Source organism: Chinchilla lanigera, unplaced genomic scaffold (assembly GCF_000276665.1).
Source record: "Chinchilla lanigera isolate Chin_1 unplaced genomic scaffold, ChiLan1.0 scaffold00011, whole genome shotgun sequence".
In the NCBI taxonomy this organism is placed as follows: domain Eukaryota; kingdom Metazoa; phylum Chordata; class Mammalia; order Rodentia; family Chinchillidae; genus Chinchilla; species Chinchilla lanigera.
Window position 1 is genome coordinate 60,486 of NW_004955412.1, and position 18,914 is coordinate 79,399.

Genomic DNA, 18,914 nt, shown 5'->3' on the forward strand with positions numbered 1-18,914 from the left:
TAGTATCCCCCTTGATTCCAAAATGTAGGAATGTGATTTAGAACCTGTGTATTAAATTGCAGCTAACATTGCTGGCTGATTCTTTGAGCTGCAGTTCTGATTTTACAGTTACATTAAATTTGATGGAAAAATATACCGTGAGAACTATGAAGTTCGTAGAAGTAGAAGAGATTCAAAAGGAATGTCATAGGCTGGGCAGTGTAGCTCAGTGGCTGAACATGTGCTCAGTATCCATGATACTTTGGGTTCAGTCCGCAGCAGCAAAACAAAACAAAACAAAAAAAAACGTGTGTGTGTATGTGTGCGTGCATGTGTATTTATGTGTGTAAGATGGGGTGCCACTGTAGAGTGGGGGGTCAGATAAACACAAGAAGTAAAATAGAAATTGCCATTTGAAGGATGTTTTCAAATGTCAGGATTGTGAGATGCTAGCATGAAGTGTGTACATCGGAGAACAAAGTGCTTTCAGACACAGGCATTACAAATGGTAGAGTAGAACCGGGTGTGTTGTGCATGCCTGTAATCCCAGCGCTCTGGGAGGTGGAGACAGGAGAACTGCAAATTGAAGCCCAACCTAGGCAATGTGGCAACTTAGCAAAACCTTGTACCAAGATAAGGTGGAAAGGGCTGGGGATGTAGCTCCATGCAAAGGCCCTGAGTCCACTCCCTGGGACCACACATGCACATACGTGTAATAGAGCAGTAGAACTCCCATAGAGTCTTGGCAGATTGATGCAAGTGCTCCTGTCCGCTGTGAACAGGGGTGCATCTCAACATGTGTTCTCTTCTTTCAGATTGATGACCCCAACAGCAGCTTTGTGGAGGTCATTCATGAGGCTGAGGCCATCACCTCTGTGAACAATCTGGGAAGCAAACAAGCCTTGAACACAGACTACGTTGATTCTGATTATCAAAGAGGACAGCTGTACCCGTTCCCCCTTAACAGTGATCCCCAGATGGCCATATTCACTCTCACAAATTCAGTTCCAATGACCCAGTCCTTCCGGGAACGGTGGTACATGAATCTCGACAGCCTGATGGACAGGGCGTTGATTCCTCACTGTGGCGATGGCGAAGATCTGTATCTCCTCGCTGGCGCGGTGCCTTCAGACCGCAGAGTTAAAGACAGAGTGGCAGTGCCTGAGTCTGTGTGGCTGGCGGCCTGCTGTGCTTTCCCCGGAGGCGGCTGGGCCATGGGCTTTGTCAAGCATGTCCAGGACAGTGACGTCATAGAAGACGTGATGGTGAAAGACCTTGAGAAACTGCTTCCGTCACACCCTCAGCTGTTTCACAACAACTGTGGTGAGACTGAGCAAGACACAGAGAAAATGAAGAAGATCTTGGAAGTGGTTAACCAAGTCCAGGACGAGGAGCGGAAGGTGCAGTCTCAAGAGAGCTCTGTCCCCCTCGCCAGCACGCAGAGCAAGACAGATGCCCTGTTGGCTCCAGAGGCACCTCAGGAAAGTCGCAGCCTTTGGGGGAAGTTCCTGGGTTTCGTCGCCACCCCGTTCGTCAAGCTTTTACAAGTGATGTATTACCTTGTGGTCGCGGTCCTAAAGAGCGTCGTCCATTTAGTGTGGTGCATTACCAAGCAGGTGATCAGTGGCATGGGAAGCTGCCTTTGCCGCCTGGGCTCGGCCACTGTTTCATACTTCGTGGCCATTGGAGAAGAGTTGCTGAGCATACCCTGGAAGGTGCTCAGAGTCACTGGGAAAGTCACCAGGGCTCTTCTCCGGATTCTGTGCTGTCTACTGAAGGTCGTCTGCCGTGTGCTGGGCATCCCTGTCCGAGTCCTCCTGGACGTGGCCACCTTCCCTGTGTACACCATGGGAGCAGTCCCACTTGTTTGTAAGGACATTGCTGTCGGCCTGGGTGGCACCGTCTCTCTGATCTTGGACACTGCTTTTGGCACTATGGGTGGCCTATTTCAGGTTGTTTTTAATGTCTTCAAGCGGGTTGGCTACAAGGTTACTTTCGACAATTCTGGAGAATTATAGAACTCAAAACACTAATATTGTACAGTCACAGTGAATTTGAATTTTTAATAGAGAAAGCCGGAATATTTTGTCTTCACAGTAGATTTTTATCCACTGTCAGTTATTATTTTTTTGGCCTTTGTTGGGGATGTTTGCCTGTTTTTGCAAAGGAAGATGGTAGAGTTTACACTTGACATAAAAATGGTGAGAACGGGATCTAGTAATCAGCTGGGTACTTCCAATCGTATGTGCAAACTTCCAGGCTACTAAGAACTTCAGTTATTCTCTCCAGTACAGAGTGGGTAACGGAAACATTCTGGTGTTAACTTGTGATAATTAGAAATTACAACCGAGGGAAGATTAGAAAGAGGACAGTTTTAAACTGAAGGGTTCCTGAGAAGATGAGAAAGGAATTTTGTTCTTCCCATTACTCTGAGATTTAAGACAAAACAGATCTGAATATCCTTGGCCAGTCTCTTAGCTTTCACTTCTCTTCACCCCTAACTCAGGTGACCTTGGTGAAGCGCAGATACCTGTCTGTTGAAATAACTTTCTTTTGGATATGGACTCTGCTATGTCTCTTAGCTTTCTGTGGTTCTCAAGGACCTGTTAGATTTTTATTTTCTTCCAAAATAGAATTTTGCTGCATTTTATGCTGCATGTGGCCTAACAAAGTTTGAGTGCAGGTTTGAATGGAGTAAGTAGCCCTCTTAGCTGTAGAAAAGGAACGCCAGGGGCCAGCCCTGCTCTTCATGGGCACTGTAGATCCAAAAATCCCTTAGCCAAGCCTGGATTAACTTGACTTATATCAAATCACTAGCTAACAACTGAGCTCAAAGATCTACATATTAAGGGAAATATGAAAATTCATATTCTGCAACGTAGAAGAGCTTTCTAATGCATCAAGTGAATACCCAGTACAGCAAAACACTCTCCTTAAATGATTATTTTGGAATGACTATATAGGAAAGAGACACAAAAAATATTCTGGCTATGTTAGAAAAAGATATGTGTATAAAGATACTTAAGAATCATTATTTCCTAGGAGCTTATTTATATTCTGAGGCTATAAAGCATAATTATTAATGAACATTAAATTTGAGAGCTAATTCCCAATTTTTTGATCAAGCACTTGTCAATTTAAATTTTGCACTAAAAATGATAACAAGAGGAACCAGATTTTGCTTTGCCCTCCATAGCCGGGGTGGAATCATCTGCATTTTTCTAGGTGTGCTGAAGGGTTGCAGTCGGAAAGGGTTGTGTGGATACTGATCATGGAGCCGTAGCCCGTGACACAAAAATTGAGGGTCCAGAAAGGGAACAAAGGAAGATTAATGTGTTAACCCTTTGTTTGGGGCTGGTGGGTGAGAAACATGACTGTAACAAGAGTTACATTTTGCAGAAAAAACTGTTGCCTTGCCCCCTGAGTGGCATAGCAGCTAGCAAACTGCCATCCTGGTCAGCTATGATGCAAGTCTAGGAGTGTTAGCACCAGACTTGAGGGTGCTGATAAACTGAGGCGCATCAGTTTACTCAAGGGTCCTAAGCAGTGTTTACTAACACTTTCCTTTGGGTAAGTGAAGCGTGAGGGTTTGCTTTGGGTTCAGTGGGTCAAGAATGCTGCTAGATGAAAGAAAGGAATCTTGGAAGTGACCAGAGTGACAGTCTGGCCATCCCACATTTGAGAAGGAGCCAGAGGTACAAGGAAGCAGCAGGCTTGCCCCCAGTCTCATGGCTGCGAGCAGGTCGGGAGCCAGAGCCCCTGCCGCACACACCTGGGCTGTCAGCTGTGCAAGTGTGTGCTGCCGCGCCAGACCGTGAGCAGGGCGTTTTTCATGCATCAGACAGATTCCAGGCCCTGAATAACGTTGGAATTGGCCTGTGGGAGGAAACAGGCAGCGTTCGTACAACACCGTGCCTCCTGTGTCGCATGCCACCTCTTTCCTCGTAGGACATACTGACTTTCTGAAAGGCCCGCGGAGGGGATCCATGGCATGGCTTCTAAGCATTGTGCATCGAGCAGGGATTTCTCACACCGTGGAGGTGTGAGAGTTATCTTTGAGAGTTATCTGGAAATATCTTGTTTCACATCCATTTGGTCTGTGTCTATTTTTTATTCTTGTGTGGTCTTTTTGACATCTGGGAAGTGATAATTAAGCAAAAAAAAGAAAATAGCAAAGGTAGCTGACGTTCGACACTATGGACAGCAGTGCTGGTTGCGCCTCTGCTTCACTGGAACTGGCTGCACTGGGCTTGAAGTCCCACCAGTCGCCGATGACTGGTTCATTTGCAGTGAGCTGCTTGGGTCCTTGAGGTAGAATTTGGGTTATGAACCCCATCTTTGGCTTAAAGGTTTTGCTGCGGCTCTGTTACGTTTTCAGACCCTTGGAGAAGCCAGCCAACTCTACTTTATTTATGGAGCTGATTTTCCAGGCTGTGGGTCAGCCGTGCCCTTGGACTCCACTGGTCCACCGTGCCTGTTCCGTGCTGGCTTCCCGCTCAGCATGAGCACTTATACGTAAGTGCTGGCCAAGGAGCTGGGAGGAGTAGTTGATGTGAAACACTCTTCATTCTCCAGTTACGCCTTTTTCTAGCAAACGTGCATTTGGTCATCAAGGTTGCAGGGATGAAATATCATGGATCCCATCTTTAAGGAGTTCAGAATATGGTGGGAAGAATGCATTGTTAATCTGTATTTGTCATACGTCATGGTAAGTGCTACCTTAAAAGTACTAACAGCTTGCTCCCTGGAGCACCATGGCAGTGGTGGGCAAAACCACGGAGATTAAGAGAGCCTTAACAGAACGGGACACAAGGAACGTGACATTTTCAGGCTGTGTACAATGCTGTGTGCCTTGCAGATGCTCAATAAAGTAATTATGGACAACTCATTAGCAGTTCTGTAAAATATCGAAAAGGGGAGAATTTGGTTGAAATGAGGTTGGGGAATATCTGATTTTTTTTGTTTTCATTTTCTTGATACACATTAACTCATGCAATTTCCAGCCCCATCTACTTTTGTTCTTTTTTTTTTTTAAATGTTGAGACATAAATGAGAAAATAGAAGTTTGGGTCAGTGAAACAGGGCTTAGAGCTACTTTTCATTGTTATTCGTGTCCTAAAATCAACACTGAATGTTTATTGCTTCACTGAACCTGAGTCAAACAGAAAATTACAGAAACATTCTTATTTACGTGTTTCTCCATTAAGAGACCTCCACGGTGTGAGAAATCCCAGGCAGTCCCTGGAGGGAGGGCTGGTCGTCTTTGTGGCCTTTAGTGGAGTGGCCCCTGTGGGTGGAGGTGGCAGTAATTCTTGGCCGCCTTCCGAGGGTGGGTAGAGTTATGAGGGCGGTGAAGCATTTTGCCTAAGCTCACCACATAGTGTGGACTGCTTGCCTTTCCTAAATGAGGTATTTCCCCAGCTCACATGAGGCTAGCTTCCAGCTACGAAAGTGTTAGAACTGTCGTCGCTGTGCCTCAGCCTCAGTCGGTAAGAGTGCACAGTGAGGCTCTCGTGAGAGGCAGACGCAAGGGCACTTCTGGAGGCTGCTGTTCTACAAGTTAAGAGACGAAGCGTTAGGGTCAAAGTGACAAAGGCTTGAGTCCTGGCTTCCTCACTCACTAATTGTATGGCCTTGGGGAAGTTACTTACCTTGGCTTTCTCATCTATAAAATGGGGCTAAGTGTGAACACTTGCCTAAGAGAGTTGAGTATTAAATGCATTCACGAACATAAAGCATCCGTCAGCGTGCCCGGCTCCTGGCCTTCCTGAGCAGATGCTCATTGCTGTGCCGGCTGTTGCCGGCAGCAGTCCTCACCGACCTTGCGTGCAGTCAGCTGGGAGTTGCCATGAAGGCCAGGATTTTCTAAGTCAAAGTTGGAAGAACCAGTGTCAGGTACAGTCTTGAGTCAAGATTGCAAATGAAAGTTAAGGAAGAGCCTCCAGCGGTGTCAGTGAATCTGAATGGGCAGGTGAGGACTGAATCTGGAGTCTGGCAAAAGTAGTGTCAGAAAACAGGAACACGGCATATTTCCAGCGCTGTTCAGGGAAGGGAGGTGAGTCTCTGATCTCTGGAGTAGAAAGACCATTTTCTGTGCAGGCTTCTGCCTCAGTGACAACATGATTTTATAACAGATTTGGTTTCCCAAGAACCCTAATACTTGGAAGAGAGTAAAGATACAAGCAGCATGTATTTTTTAGTGCTAACAGCATGGTAGCTGTTATTGTACATATTCATTCTTTATTCTTCAGTCTCATGTTAAGGCAGTGTGAATTAGTCTCCAAAAGATCAGTCATTCTTGGGGGAATTGATGAAGTAGAATTTCTGGACCCACATACCTGACCCTTATGATCACACTTTCTCCCCATCAACCCACACTCACCAGGTACAGTCTGCAAGAGGCCTTTCTGCTCAGGGCCAGCGTCAAGTTGTCCACCCCTCCTACAATACCTGCATCCAAACCAGGGGCCGACAACACTTGGGCTTCGGAGGCTTGGGTATGACCTAAAACCACATGAGATCGCTGTACACGTACAATAACACCACTTCTAACAGAAGTTTTTGAAAAGAAGAAAAATGTATGCCAAACAGATGCTCCAAAAGATAATGTTGACCGTTACGATATTACAATGAGTCTTAGGTGTCCTGACCCAGTGCACTTATGAATCACCCTAGGACAAACATTAAGAAAGTCGTGGCTGGTGCTCACTGCTCGTGGACGTAGTTCCTCACCATCCCTTTGGTGGCAAGTTCCACTCTCTTGGCCTCCGTGCTAGGCACTGTCTCATTTCCTTTCTGGTTCCCGCTCCAAGGAGACCATTACTAGCTGTCTTTTGAGTGCCTAAGTCTTCAAATTTCAGGACTAGTCTTGCCCCTTTTATCTTGATACAGTTACACGGGAAGATGAGTTTTCCAGTCGAGTCCCTTTCCCTATGGACAGCTGCTCAGGCAGCCCAAGCTACCAGGGTCTTGCCCCATGAGCCTCTTAATCACAATCAGAAGGCTCCAGGTTAGGGGTGGATACTGAATTTAACCCATTTATTGACTATTGCAATTCTTTGAACTTTTGCATGAAATTCATATGTTACCTAAAAAATTCAAGAAATAAGAATCTGAACAGAAAGAAAATTTATTGTGTTCCATTGTTATGGTTGTTCCAAAAATAGAAAACACCAAAGCACTGAAGGGTTAACAAGGCTATAAAACCACCATTAGGCTATACAACTGCCTAAAATTAATTTGTATGATTTTAAAAGTATAGAAAAAATTCAATTCATGTTTAGTGTTTGATGGGTGAAGAGTTGAGGTGATACCTGGAGATGTCACAAATCAGCTCTCATTAATTATTCTGTCTCGAAGCCCATCCTAAACAAGCATATTTTGGATACCCCTTTCACATTTGAAAATGTTTATTGACTTTTTCATCTGAAGATTGCAGTCTCATCCATATAGGGTCCTAAGAGTTCGCTGAAGTGTTTTTATTTGTAAGGATTCATTTGATCTTTCTAAACATTTCATGGACCAAAATAGGTAGGTCCACCATAGATAACCTGACTTTGACAGCTGGAGTCTACGGTTTGATTTTCTCTTACATACGAAATGGGACAGTCACTAAGAGGGACCAATATTTAGTAAAAAACAAATAGTGCAAAGAGAGTTCTACCTAGTATTTTTTGATCCATACTATTTTTTATTTGGAACATCATCATCTAGAACTATCCCTTCATGAGATGCCTTTGATAACAAGAGCTTCCAGATTGTCTGCATCTTTGGTAGGATAAAAGAACTCAAGGTGAGATTTGATACGGTCCTGCTTGACCCTCTTTTCTTGTTTTGCAAGTATACAAATGACAGTCTCTGGGAAAGGAGCAGTAACTTCTAAGAAGGAAAGTTGCTGAAGCTCTTATCAAATGGCCTTGCCTGAAATACTACCTCTTTAGGATGGTTTGAGATAATGACGTTCCAAGTTGGAAATAGTATTGATCAATAAAGTACCAGGTGGAACTTCTCTTTGTACTCATACAGTCTTTTTTTAAAATTTTTTTACTAAAAAATTGGTGTCTTAGTGACTATGCCATTTTCGCTCTAAAGTGTGTCTATAAAAACAAACACACTGGTCTAGGATTTGAGTTTTTGTTTTGTCTGTTGGTCCGATCATTTTTAAGACCACACTTTGGACTCTGGAGGCCTGGGCTCACATCTTCATTCTCCTGTGACATTTTGGAGAGTCTCTGAATCTTTGCAAGCTTTCTATAAGCTTGTATATTAAGGGTGATAAAAAGAACAAGTTCACAGGGCTTTGTGAGGATCAAGGGAGATAACCTGCTTCACCAACTATAAATGTCACAGAAATATGAAAGTTTATTTTAGGACAATCCAGGGTTAATCTGATTTCTTTGAAGGTTGATACATAGCTCATTTTAAAAGGTGAGCATATACAAATGAAAAATATTTATCCAGAGAGCATAAATTTCTTAGCTATATTTTGGGTTCAACAATAAACGTTACTATTATGCTTTGGGTCCAAAGTTAAGGGCCCAGAATTTTCCCCTCCCTTAAGTCTTACTTTCTTAAAACCCGATGAATTCTCCCTGCAGTAGGCTGTTCTACATACCGCAGGCCTATTTGCCTTTCTGTATGAGTCAGTGGAGGGCCTGAAAAAACAGACACTGAAATGAGAGACAACTTACGGGCACATGAGTCACACAGTAAGAGCCGCACAAGAAGCGAGTGCCGGAGAATAAAGTCACAGGAGAGCCTCAGCGCTGTCAGAAGCCACAGACCGCCCCGAAGCCTACAAGGTAAAGACCAGCACAGGCTGCCCCTGAGAACGCCAGACAGTCGCTGCCCAGCTTATGTTTCTGGGGGTTGTAGTAAGTGTGTACGTCCCTAAGGTATAGGCTGGTTAGGCATATCCAGTGTACCCTGCTCAGTGCTTCCAGAAACAAACTTCTAGGGAGATGGAAGCCACAGATGTAACTGATGGGCTGGGGGAGGGGAGAGTACTCCTGCTACACCAGACACCCGAGTTTCCTGCCCAGAGATCATCACTGGTACATCTGTGAAACAAGAAAAGAGAGTCAAGCTCATACCATGGGCCTTGCCAAACTAGGTAATAAATGTTTCAGTAAGTACTTTTACATCATTGGACCACAGAGATTCTGGTTGGATTGTATTAATTTATCTCCCCTAACTGATAATGTCTCCCCTTAGACATTGTCAGGAAGAGCAGTGACTAATTAGTCCTGAAAACGTCATCTCACCACTGCCACCGCCATCAATGTCATCATCATTATTAGCAGCATTTCTTTCTCCTAGATTTTCAGAATTAACAGGGTTACCTGAGCACATTTAAGAAATTCTGGTAGTGCTCCTTGCTCCCAAATAATTCCCCCTGCATCCTGTAGTGTTGCCAGAAATCTCACCACTTGTCACTCTTCCTGTACGGTATAAAAACAAATAGTCTGAAGAGAGTTAACATGTAAGTAGGTCAGCAGCAACTTAGAGTCAATGATCTTATGCAATCCTTCCCACTAACTGGGAACCACTCCTACACACTAGCAATTGCACTGACAGGTCAGAGGTATTGTGGGAAAGCTGTACCGAGAGTCAGAAGGTACCTACCTTAGTTCAAGGTACCTACCCCCATAAGCCTGGAGCCTTCTTTACTCAAGGGAAGGCCTTGTTATAAGGATTTGGAACACAGTAAGAAGCCTTCTCAGACCTTTGAAACAAGGCCAGTAAGTTTTTATCTAAATGACCAGTGTATAACCGTCTCCCAGTGGATATGGCTGCCAGAAACAAGGCTTGGGGACCCAGTGCACTCACACCCGGTGGTGTGCTGGTGAGAGTTGAGCAACCAGCTTTCCCGAAGAGGGAGGGAAAGCCCTGATTTATATACTTGCTAGTTTCTGTGGTATAAACACTGCTACCACGGCTGATTTCAGGCAATTTTTTTTTACTTTTTTTTTTTTTTTGGTGCCGGGAATTGAACTCATGATCTCATGCTTGCCAGGCAGGTGCTGTGCCACTGAGCTAGATCCCCAGCCCCTGGCTGATTTCAAGTTACCGTGACATCACTGAGAGTAGAGTTTAGAAAAGCTACACAACCTGCATCCCTGAGCTGGTGTGAATCCTTGGGAACTGGCCCCTCCTCACCATTATTTCATAATGCAGTCAAGTGCATTAAGATACATAGATATGGATATTAAGCATGTAAAAAGTTTTCAGCAGAAAATGAGTTGAAAAAGTCATAATACAGCAGAGAAAAGAAAAACCACCAAGACAGATGCTGGCCATGGCCACATGAGTACGATCCGGGAGACAGGACACCTTGCAATCGGCTTTGAACATGTCCACATCTGAAGGTGCATCGCCTGCCCTGTAAAGTTAATGTGTCAAGTTATTTAGCTCAAGTGCCATTAAGTCACAACCAGCCTAGCACCTCATTTTCAGTCTCCTCCAACCAAGCGGCCCACCTGGCCCCCTCTGCTGATTTACCTCTGTGGAGTGAGTACAAACCTCCTGCAGAACGCCTTATCACAGGAAAAGTGAGTGGGTTTTGATTGTACTTAAATGCTAATGGAAGAGTTCCAGTGTATACATCAGTTCTGTTTTTCAATTTAAATTAATAAAATACCATTATAATGGCACTATCAACCTTTTCTATATTATAATGTCAATCCATGTCTCAGAGCAGTCTCATTTTTTTCTAGAAGCTCACCAGGGCCAACATCTAAGCTTTCAAATCTGGGAAATGCTATGTTATTGTATCCATATCAAGACAAAAATTGGTATAGCCCTGGCTAGTTTTCCCCTGAAACACCCCTGCCACATTTCTATCTCCTGAATCAAGATTCACTTGTTGTTGTTGTTGAAGCAAGGTTAGCCTTGAACTCACTATGTAGCATAGGCAAGTCTTGAACTCAAGGCAATCCTCCTGTCTCAGCCCCCTTAGCGTTGGGATTATATATGTGCACTACCTTGCCCGGCTCACTTCTTATTTTGCTTTTCAAGTTGAAGTCACTATTTTTAATGACTGCCAAACTCAACATTACTTCTGCTTTGGTAGTGTTTTAACTGTTAACTCTTTCTTTCTTTCTCACACTCTCTCTCTCTCTTTCTTTCTATTGTCTCATTCAGTCATTCATTCATTTTTACTTGTGCCTATTATTCAGAATAATGAGATTCACGTATATTGTTGCATATGTATAATATATTTTCATTATTTTTATCCCTATTACTTTCCCATTCCCACTAATCCCCTCCCCCATTGCTAGAGGGCTACCTTCTGATTTTCTGTTCTCTCTACCTTGTTTTTTAAAAATTTATTTTTAAAATTTATTTTCAGACTGAATATATACAAAAAAGTATGTAAGTTTTAATTTTCAGAGACTGGCTTATTTCGTGTAACAGGACTGTCTCCAGTTCTTCCATTTTCATGGAATGGTATGATTTCACTTCTGAACCTCTATCTGGGAATCAGGTCTGAGAATATATTGCATAAAATGCATTCAAGATGGAAAAACTCAGTCGTTTCTTTCAATGCATGCAGCATAAACTTCTCAAGCTGGTCTAGTCCCCCATTTGCTGAATCATATAAGAAATGCTTAGAAAGGAGCTGTTGATAAGGACTCAAATGATGACAGAACTCCCTGTATGTTGCCTTCTTTTTCCCTAGAGCCGATGGCCTCGATATAGAATGGAGAGTGATCACAGGCAGTTCTGGGTATTTGTCCTTACAGCTTCATATCCAGAGAGGGAGGGAGGCCTCTCTATTGGTTACAGCTATGAAAATCCCCGAGAAGTCCCCTATTCGTAACCCTCCAGTTAGGCATGTGTCGTGCTTGCCTCAAGCGCTGTGGCCAGGAAGGTCAGGTAAGACAACCGGCCCAGCCTGGCGTGTGACCACGGCGGCAGTTGGAAGACGGAGGAGGTGGTGCTAAACAGGCGCCCACAGCAGTCCCTCACAGGTTGCTCAAGGCGTTTAAGATGAGCTCTAAGTTATCTAATGATGCCCTTTAATTTAAAAATTGCTTTATGGGTTCTAAAGCCCTTCACATTTGTCAGGAGACTACATTTGAACCATAGGTGTGTTTGATTTCTGGACTCTTTTTAAGAAACCAGAGACTCTGAAAATTCTGGGTCAGTATTTCTTCAAGACCATAATCAGCTAGACTGAGAAGCCAGGGCAAGAGCTCTAGTTTGCCATAGCGTCCACCAGGTGTGTGCTGCCTCTCCGATCTGACCTGCTCTCTCATTTAATTTACCTAGGTCCTAAGGCCATTTCACTTTGCTGATACCCAGCCTGATCTCATTTCATGCTTATCTCTCCTACGCACACTAATGATCCCCATTCATACTTTAAAGCAAAATTCAGATTCACCTGACTCTCCGGTGATGACACTGTTAGAAAGTATGACCCAGAACCTTGAATCTAGCACTGCAGGGTGTTCTGTTCAGCTGCATAAAGTTGTGCCGGACATTCCCACGTTATTCTCATCCTTGTGGTGCTAACCAAAACACCTCAGACCCATCTTTCCCAGGGAGGGTCCATCATGACCCTCTAGATCCCCACAAGTCAATCCTGGAGAACTTTTACTCCTCAGCACTGCTGGCTGCATCTCTTCCTCTGCAAGCTAATCACGGCCTCCTAGGTCCATGAACCCCAGGAGGTGCTGTGTTAACTCTCTAGACACATCTGAATCAAAGTGACTCCCCTGTTGGCTTCCAGTGTCTATCACTTTCTACACAGAATCAAAGGCAGCAAGATACTAGAAAGGGCCTGTAGCAAATCCTCTAGCAGCATGATTCCAAGAGTTCTTTTTTCCAGCTGTGGGGAATCTTAGATACCCTTTTCATGAAAGGTCACATTCTGGACCCTATTTCCCACCAGAGTGAGCACAGGGAGGTCTCTGACTCACATCCATGTCCCTGAAAAGACTTAGCCATGGAGCTAATTCTAAACATAGGGGACAAACTCCTGATCCCAACCTGACTCCACTCCAGACAGGTCATTCCTGGAACTATGGTTGAGTACATGCTTTCTGGAGCCAAAACTTGGTTGGAATTAGCTAACATATAGTGAAAGCTGTAAAAGCTTACATAGACAAAGACAGTCTGGGGTTTGAAGCTGAATTCCAAAATGCCTAAGCTATACTTTTAAGGCAAGTCAGCCATATGAGGAACTTGGAACTGCATTTTGAGCAAAAGAGAAAATCAGAGAAGATCTTCCCAGTGGTAAAAGGAGCTGGCCCAGGGCCAGCCAGGACAACAGAATGTGGAGATCCTGAGGCCGCTGAACTGCTCTGCTGATGAATGTTGGGGTAGAATGTTTACCACTAGAGAGAGCAAGAGAGGATGTCTTAGTTACTTTTCTCATTGCTGAGACAAAATATCCCACACACAAAGTTAAAGGAGGAAAGGTTATTTAGCTCTCGGTCTGTAGAGGTTTCAGTTCATAATTGGCTGGCTCCAGGGTAGCACGGCAGAGAGGCACTGCAGAGGAGAAACAGCTCATGGCAGGCAGAAGGCAGCAAAACAAGCAAGGGCCTTCGCGGCACCTTTCTGCCCCTCTTGTTAACCAGGCTATTTAGCACTCATGCCTTTAATCCTATATCCTTGATCCTAGCATTGCACCATGACTCGATCCCAGCATCACACACTCTAATTCAGCCGCCTCCGAAAAAGCCCCACCTGTGACTGCGTGAGGCTTCGGGGGTGCATCTAGACACATGCCCTAAGGGAGGAGTATCCCATGGCCAAATTTATTAAGATGAAGAAACCAAAGGACACAGAGCTAAGACAAGGAGGCTGCTTTGTGGTGGTTTGACGCCTTCTTTCAGCAGATTGACTGGCGAGAGAGAGGACAGCTCCAGTGTATTTAAACCAAAGCCTTTCACACATCGGCAAGCAGGAAGCAGCGGAAGAGAGCAGAACGCTGAAGATTCATACTGCTGTGACTTTGTGTGGCACAGAGCGGTGGACATTCAGGACCACATCTGCCTCCTCTAAGACCTGGGCTCCCTCAGCCCAGCAACAGCTTGTAAGAGAGCTGGGGCTGAAAGCGCTACATAAGAGCAGCTGCAACTTTTCAGTTACTCCAAACAGAGGACAAGCTGATTTTTTCATCACTGATGTCAAGTTTGTTATGGCTAAGGTTTCTCATTTTTACACCTTGTGAGAGCATAGCACCCTCTCACTGGTCGCTCCTGAAGGATAACAGATATGATTTAGACCTCTCTGTGCCAGAAAAAAGGCAAGAAAAAAATCCTACTCAGTAAAATATTGAACATATGCATATTTTTTAGGAAAAGAAAAAGCATAAAATTCCTCAATCTTAGAAAAGTTCAGTCCCATCAATATAAACTGTAACAATTTAGTATTATAAATTTAATTTCAATTATTTATGGTCTGCTGGGAGTGGTAGTGCATGCCTGTAATCCCAGCACTCGGGAGGCTGAGGCAGGAGGATTGCTGCAAGTTCAAGACCAGCCTGGGCTACAAAGTGAGCTCAAGGCCAGCCTGAACTGCATAGCGAGACTCTGTATCAAAAAGACCAAAAAAAAAAAAAATTCTTCAACTTGTAATGCTAGAATTAACACGCAGTAGCGGCGAGACCAGACTGGGCTAGGATGCTGTTCTCTTCCCTAGAGAGGACCTAGCAACACAGGGTTCCTCTCTGCCAGTTGGGTGCACAGACAGCGACATCAAGAAAATTCCATATTTTATAAACAATACAGTAACTTGGGTTCATACAAACCTACGTTCATAAAAGGAGAAAAAAAACCCAGAACATATTTGTCCAGAGAGAAGCCAAAAGGACTGCAGCCCAGTCAGTGCTGGACAAGGTCAAAGTGGGGATACAGAATAACTGAAAATGAGCTCTTTGGGCTATGAACATCTGGAGATGAGCTGCAGAACTACTTTCTCTTCACGACTGGCCGCTGAGAAATTGCCAAGGGTACTGTGCCTTCCCGTTACTTTGTACATGCATAAGGGCTCAGCCCCTGGACAGGAGCCAAAAGCACCCACGGGGGCCACAAAGACACACAAGACCGTGGCCTTCAAGGTGTCGAGCTACCCAGCTGAGTTTTGGACACGCCGGGGCAGTTTCCCTCCGTTTCCACTTTGAGAAGGAAGAGCCATTGCCAGACCTCCCGGCGGGAAGGAGCGCCACTCCTACCCATACAGCCTTCCCTTTGCCCAGGACGGCCCTGGACTTTCACCCCTGTTCTTGCAGGTGGACCCATGCTCTCAGAGCCGCCTGGCCAGCTCCATTGCTTCTGCATCCCTCTGTGTCTGCAGACACTGGGAACCCACCATCACCCAGCTCCTGGGGTTCACTCACTGGCATTCACACACGGGCCCGAAGTTCATCCACCGATCGCTGCAGTTCGCCCCGTACTCCAGAGGTTACCAGCTCTGGCCCGTATCCCACAGCTTCCAGAATCCCCGGCAGCCTCTTAGAGTGCATCCCCTCTACCTGAGAGTTCAGGAGGAGCTGAGTGTGGCGGTGAATGTGGTAACCAGCTCTCTGGGGGGCTGAGGCAAGCAGCTTAGCGACACCTTGTGTCAAAATAGGAAATAAAAGGGCTGGGGATGTAGCTCAGTGTGACATCCCCAGGAACCTCCCCGCAAAAGTTCACACTGATGCCCAAGTTCCCCGCGAAGTGTGTCAGGAACTCAGAGGCCGCTATTCACCTCTGAATTTCCTAGAAACATTCCCCGCCTCTTCCAAATGAAAAGCTCAACCCTTCCTTCAACAGGTTTTCTTTTAATTTCCCATATTTCCCTCAAAGTTTTGGTGACTTTGTGCAGGGGACTGCACTGTCTCAGGCGGTGAATAAATGAATTTGTACCTCCCCTTCATGATGGGAGCGCAGCGCAACAACGAAAGCGGTCAGGAATCGCTAAGTGGAAAAGCCCTGTACTCCCCGATGTTTTATGTGAACTGCAGTTACAACCACGCGGAAAAGCATCAATAAAGACTAACAAGTAATAACACTTTCCAAATAAGGAAGACAGTGAGAAGAGAACTGGCTTGTTATTAAAGGAATACTGTAGAACAATGAAGCAAACTTTTGTTTGTCCGTGTGAATCGACCCTGCTTCTAGAGTTACAGGTGGAGGTCCGTAAGGCAGCAGGTGAGTTAGTCAGTCAAGGGGCCCAGTTAGAGGGGAAAGTGCCTGATTGAATGTCTGGGGCTGCATCCTCCATTTCCCAAAGCAAAGACACATGTACTTTTTCAGATATGACACAGAATTTACGGTGGTGCTGGGCGTGGTGGCCCACACCTGTAATTCTAGCACTCAGGAGGCTGAGGCAGGAGGATCGTTGTGAGTTCGAGGCCAGCCTGGGCTACAAAGTGAGCTCCAGGCCAGCCTGAACTGCATAGCGAGACCCTGTCTCAAAAAGACAGAAAAAAAAAAAAAAAGAATTTACGGCGGTCATTTAAAATTAAAATCCTTCCCCTCTGTTCTTGTGTGCAACTTATGGTCTGTGAAACATTTTTACGTGTAATTTTAAGAAGCTGTAAAACATGCCTCTACCTGTGAAACAATGATAGCTCTTAAACTGTAGCAGCTGTCACCTACTTGGGTGCATAAGTTGAAGTGAACTCTTCAGGGTTATTTTTTTTTTAACTGGTTTTACCTGCTTTTTAAAACCCTATGCTATTAAAAACAGTGTCAGCTGGGAAATTTCAGCAAGCAGCTTCTGTTGTTATATTTTCCGACGTAACTATTGGGAACAAACGTCAGTTAAAGTAATCTCTGGAATCCTTCTGAACTCACACGTAATGGGGTCCACTCTTGGTTGCTGTGTTCTTTCTCTTCCATCTTTTGTGGTTGTGCTTGTTGCTTTAGGAGCTGGGGTCTCCCTGGTGAATTCGGATGCAGGCACTTACCTGAACGAGGTGAAGGCCGGTGCGCATCCTGATGTCAGGCTAGCTTCCTTCTTGATAAGAGTCAGTTTGAGCAGAGACAGGTAGGTGGATGATAACAGCTGACCTCGGGATATGGGGAAGGAAGACAAAGAGCCAGGAGTGCCACTCAAAGCACAAGGTGACAGAAAATATGTCAGCTGAGCTAGGAGCGTAGGGAAGCGGAGTGGCCAGAACCGGCTGGAAGTTAAATGTCTCACCCAACCCCATTTGGGGGAATATGACCCTCTGCATTCCTTTCTCGCTGCACATACAACACTGCAGAAACTGTCCGCTTGTCTGCCTCTGGCACCGACCTGTGTCTTAGTTGTCTTTGTATCCCACTTTCCAACATGGCTGTCTTCCATACTTCCTGGCAAAGAGCAGAGGCTAGTCAGTGGTTGTTGGACTGAAGAAACATTCAGGAAGAAATGTCATCACTGGACACAAGGTTGAACTAGAAGAGCCCCAAAATTCTTTTTAATTAAAGATTCTGTGATTATGTAAAGAGCTGGCATAGGATCGGTATCCAGTAAGAGATGCCTGATTAGTACAGAGAGGTTTTGTACCTGCATTTTCTCTCCCCACATGAGTAGTTTTTTCTTTGATGCACTTTGTTAATCAGTTTACCTGCATTATCTCTAACTTTCACAACAAACCTAGGAGGTAATGTTTTGGGCCATTCTTCTGGGGGTTTCATGAGGCTGCAGCCATTTGAAGACCAAAGGGGCCGGAAGTGACAGAGGGCTCACTCGCTGGCTCACAGTTGGTGCAGGCTGTTATACGGCATACAGGCGGCGTCTCCGGGGCTTGAGTCTCACACAGCATGGTGGCTGGGCTCCAAGAAGGAGCACCCCAAAAGATCTCAGCCTCTCACATACCACGGAAGCCCCAGGTTGCTTCTACCAAATTCCAGTGGTCAAGCAAGTCCTGAGTCCAGCCCAGCTGCAGGGGGTGGGAACTAGACTCCACCGTCGATGAGGCCTGGCAAGGTCATTTCTGGAGGGCAGCTGGGACGCGAAGCATTTCGAAGGCGTTGATGGAAAACACCATCTGCCACAGGTAGTTACCGCTAATCTCTTCCTACAGGTACAGAAATTTCGCGTCAGGCTAGGCTCAGTTGTTAATCTGGCTGTTCAGTGTCAAGTAAATCCAGACTCCCTCCGATTTTGTAACTGCAATACTTCACCTAAGACAATATTCTAAACCTGTAATGACAAAAGCGTCACCTTTTCCAAAGAGGCAATATCTCCAAGAATATAAAAATAATAAAACTGATAATAAAATATTTGTAAAGGAGAAATAGAAATTCCAGTAGGATCTGTGACATAATCAAGATGTATTATTAACTCAAATATCATTTCTCAAGGAAAAATGTTTTTCAGGTCAGGTAAAGTCCCATTATTATAGAACACTATAAGCTCATAGCACATAATCTAGGTTGTAATACTTCTGTCACTGTTTGCTTCGATGCCTCTATAACCCCATGAGGTTAGGAATCACACCTGTTTGGGTTTTTATTACTATAGTGATAGAACCTACTAGACTGCCTGGAATATGGTGGTTGTTAAGTAAATCAATAAATTGAGTAATATTAAAATAAAAATGCTATTAAAGGAGGAGCTCACACTTGCTAAACTGTTTTAGTGGTCGAGGTATTATACACTGTATATAAATTCATTGTGTTTAGTAAACTGTATTTAATAAACTCATTGTATTTAACCCTCATACCAGCCTTTTTTTCCAGATGAACAATGGAATGTAGGGGGTTAAACAACAGGCCCCAGGGCCGGGGGTGTAGCTCAGTGGCACAAGCCTGGCAAGTGCAAGGTCCTGAGTTCGGTTCCCAGTACCAAAAAAATTAAATAAGCATAATAAATAATGTGCCCCAAATCATACAGCCATTGAGTGCTGGAGCCAGGATCTGAGCCAGGCGGGGCTCAGGCCACACGCCCTGCACTTTCCCCGTGGTTCCATGTTGCAGGCTCCCCAGGGATCACTCAGAAAGGAGACC

General features: G+C 44.9%; 1 protein-coding gene across 1 annotated transcript; it reads left to right on the top strand.

Moving 5' to 3' along the window:
• Positions 1-794: 794 nt before the first annotated feature.
• Positions 795-4,867, top strand: Endod1 (endonuclease domain containing 1; the record flags this gene model as incomplete). The annotated part of the gene is given in 1 exon segment (XM_013511207.1): positions 795-4,867. A coding segment is annotated over 1 exon segment (1,203 nt), but the record flags the coding sequence as incomplete, so codon positions are not given.
• Positions 4,868-18,914: the final 14,047 nt, after the last annotated feature.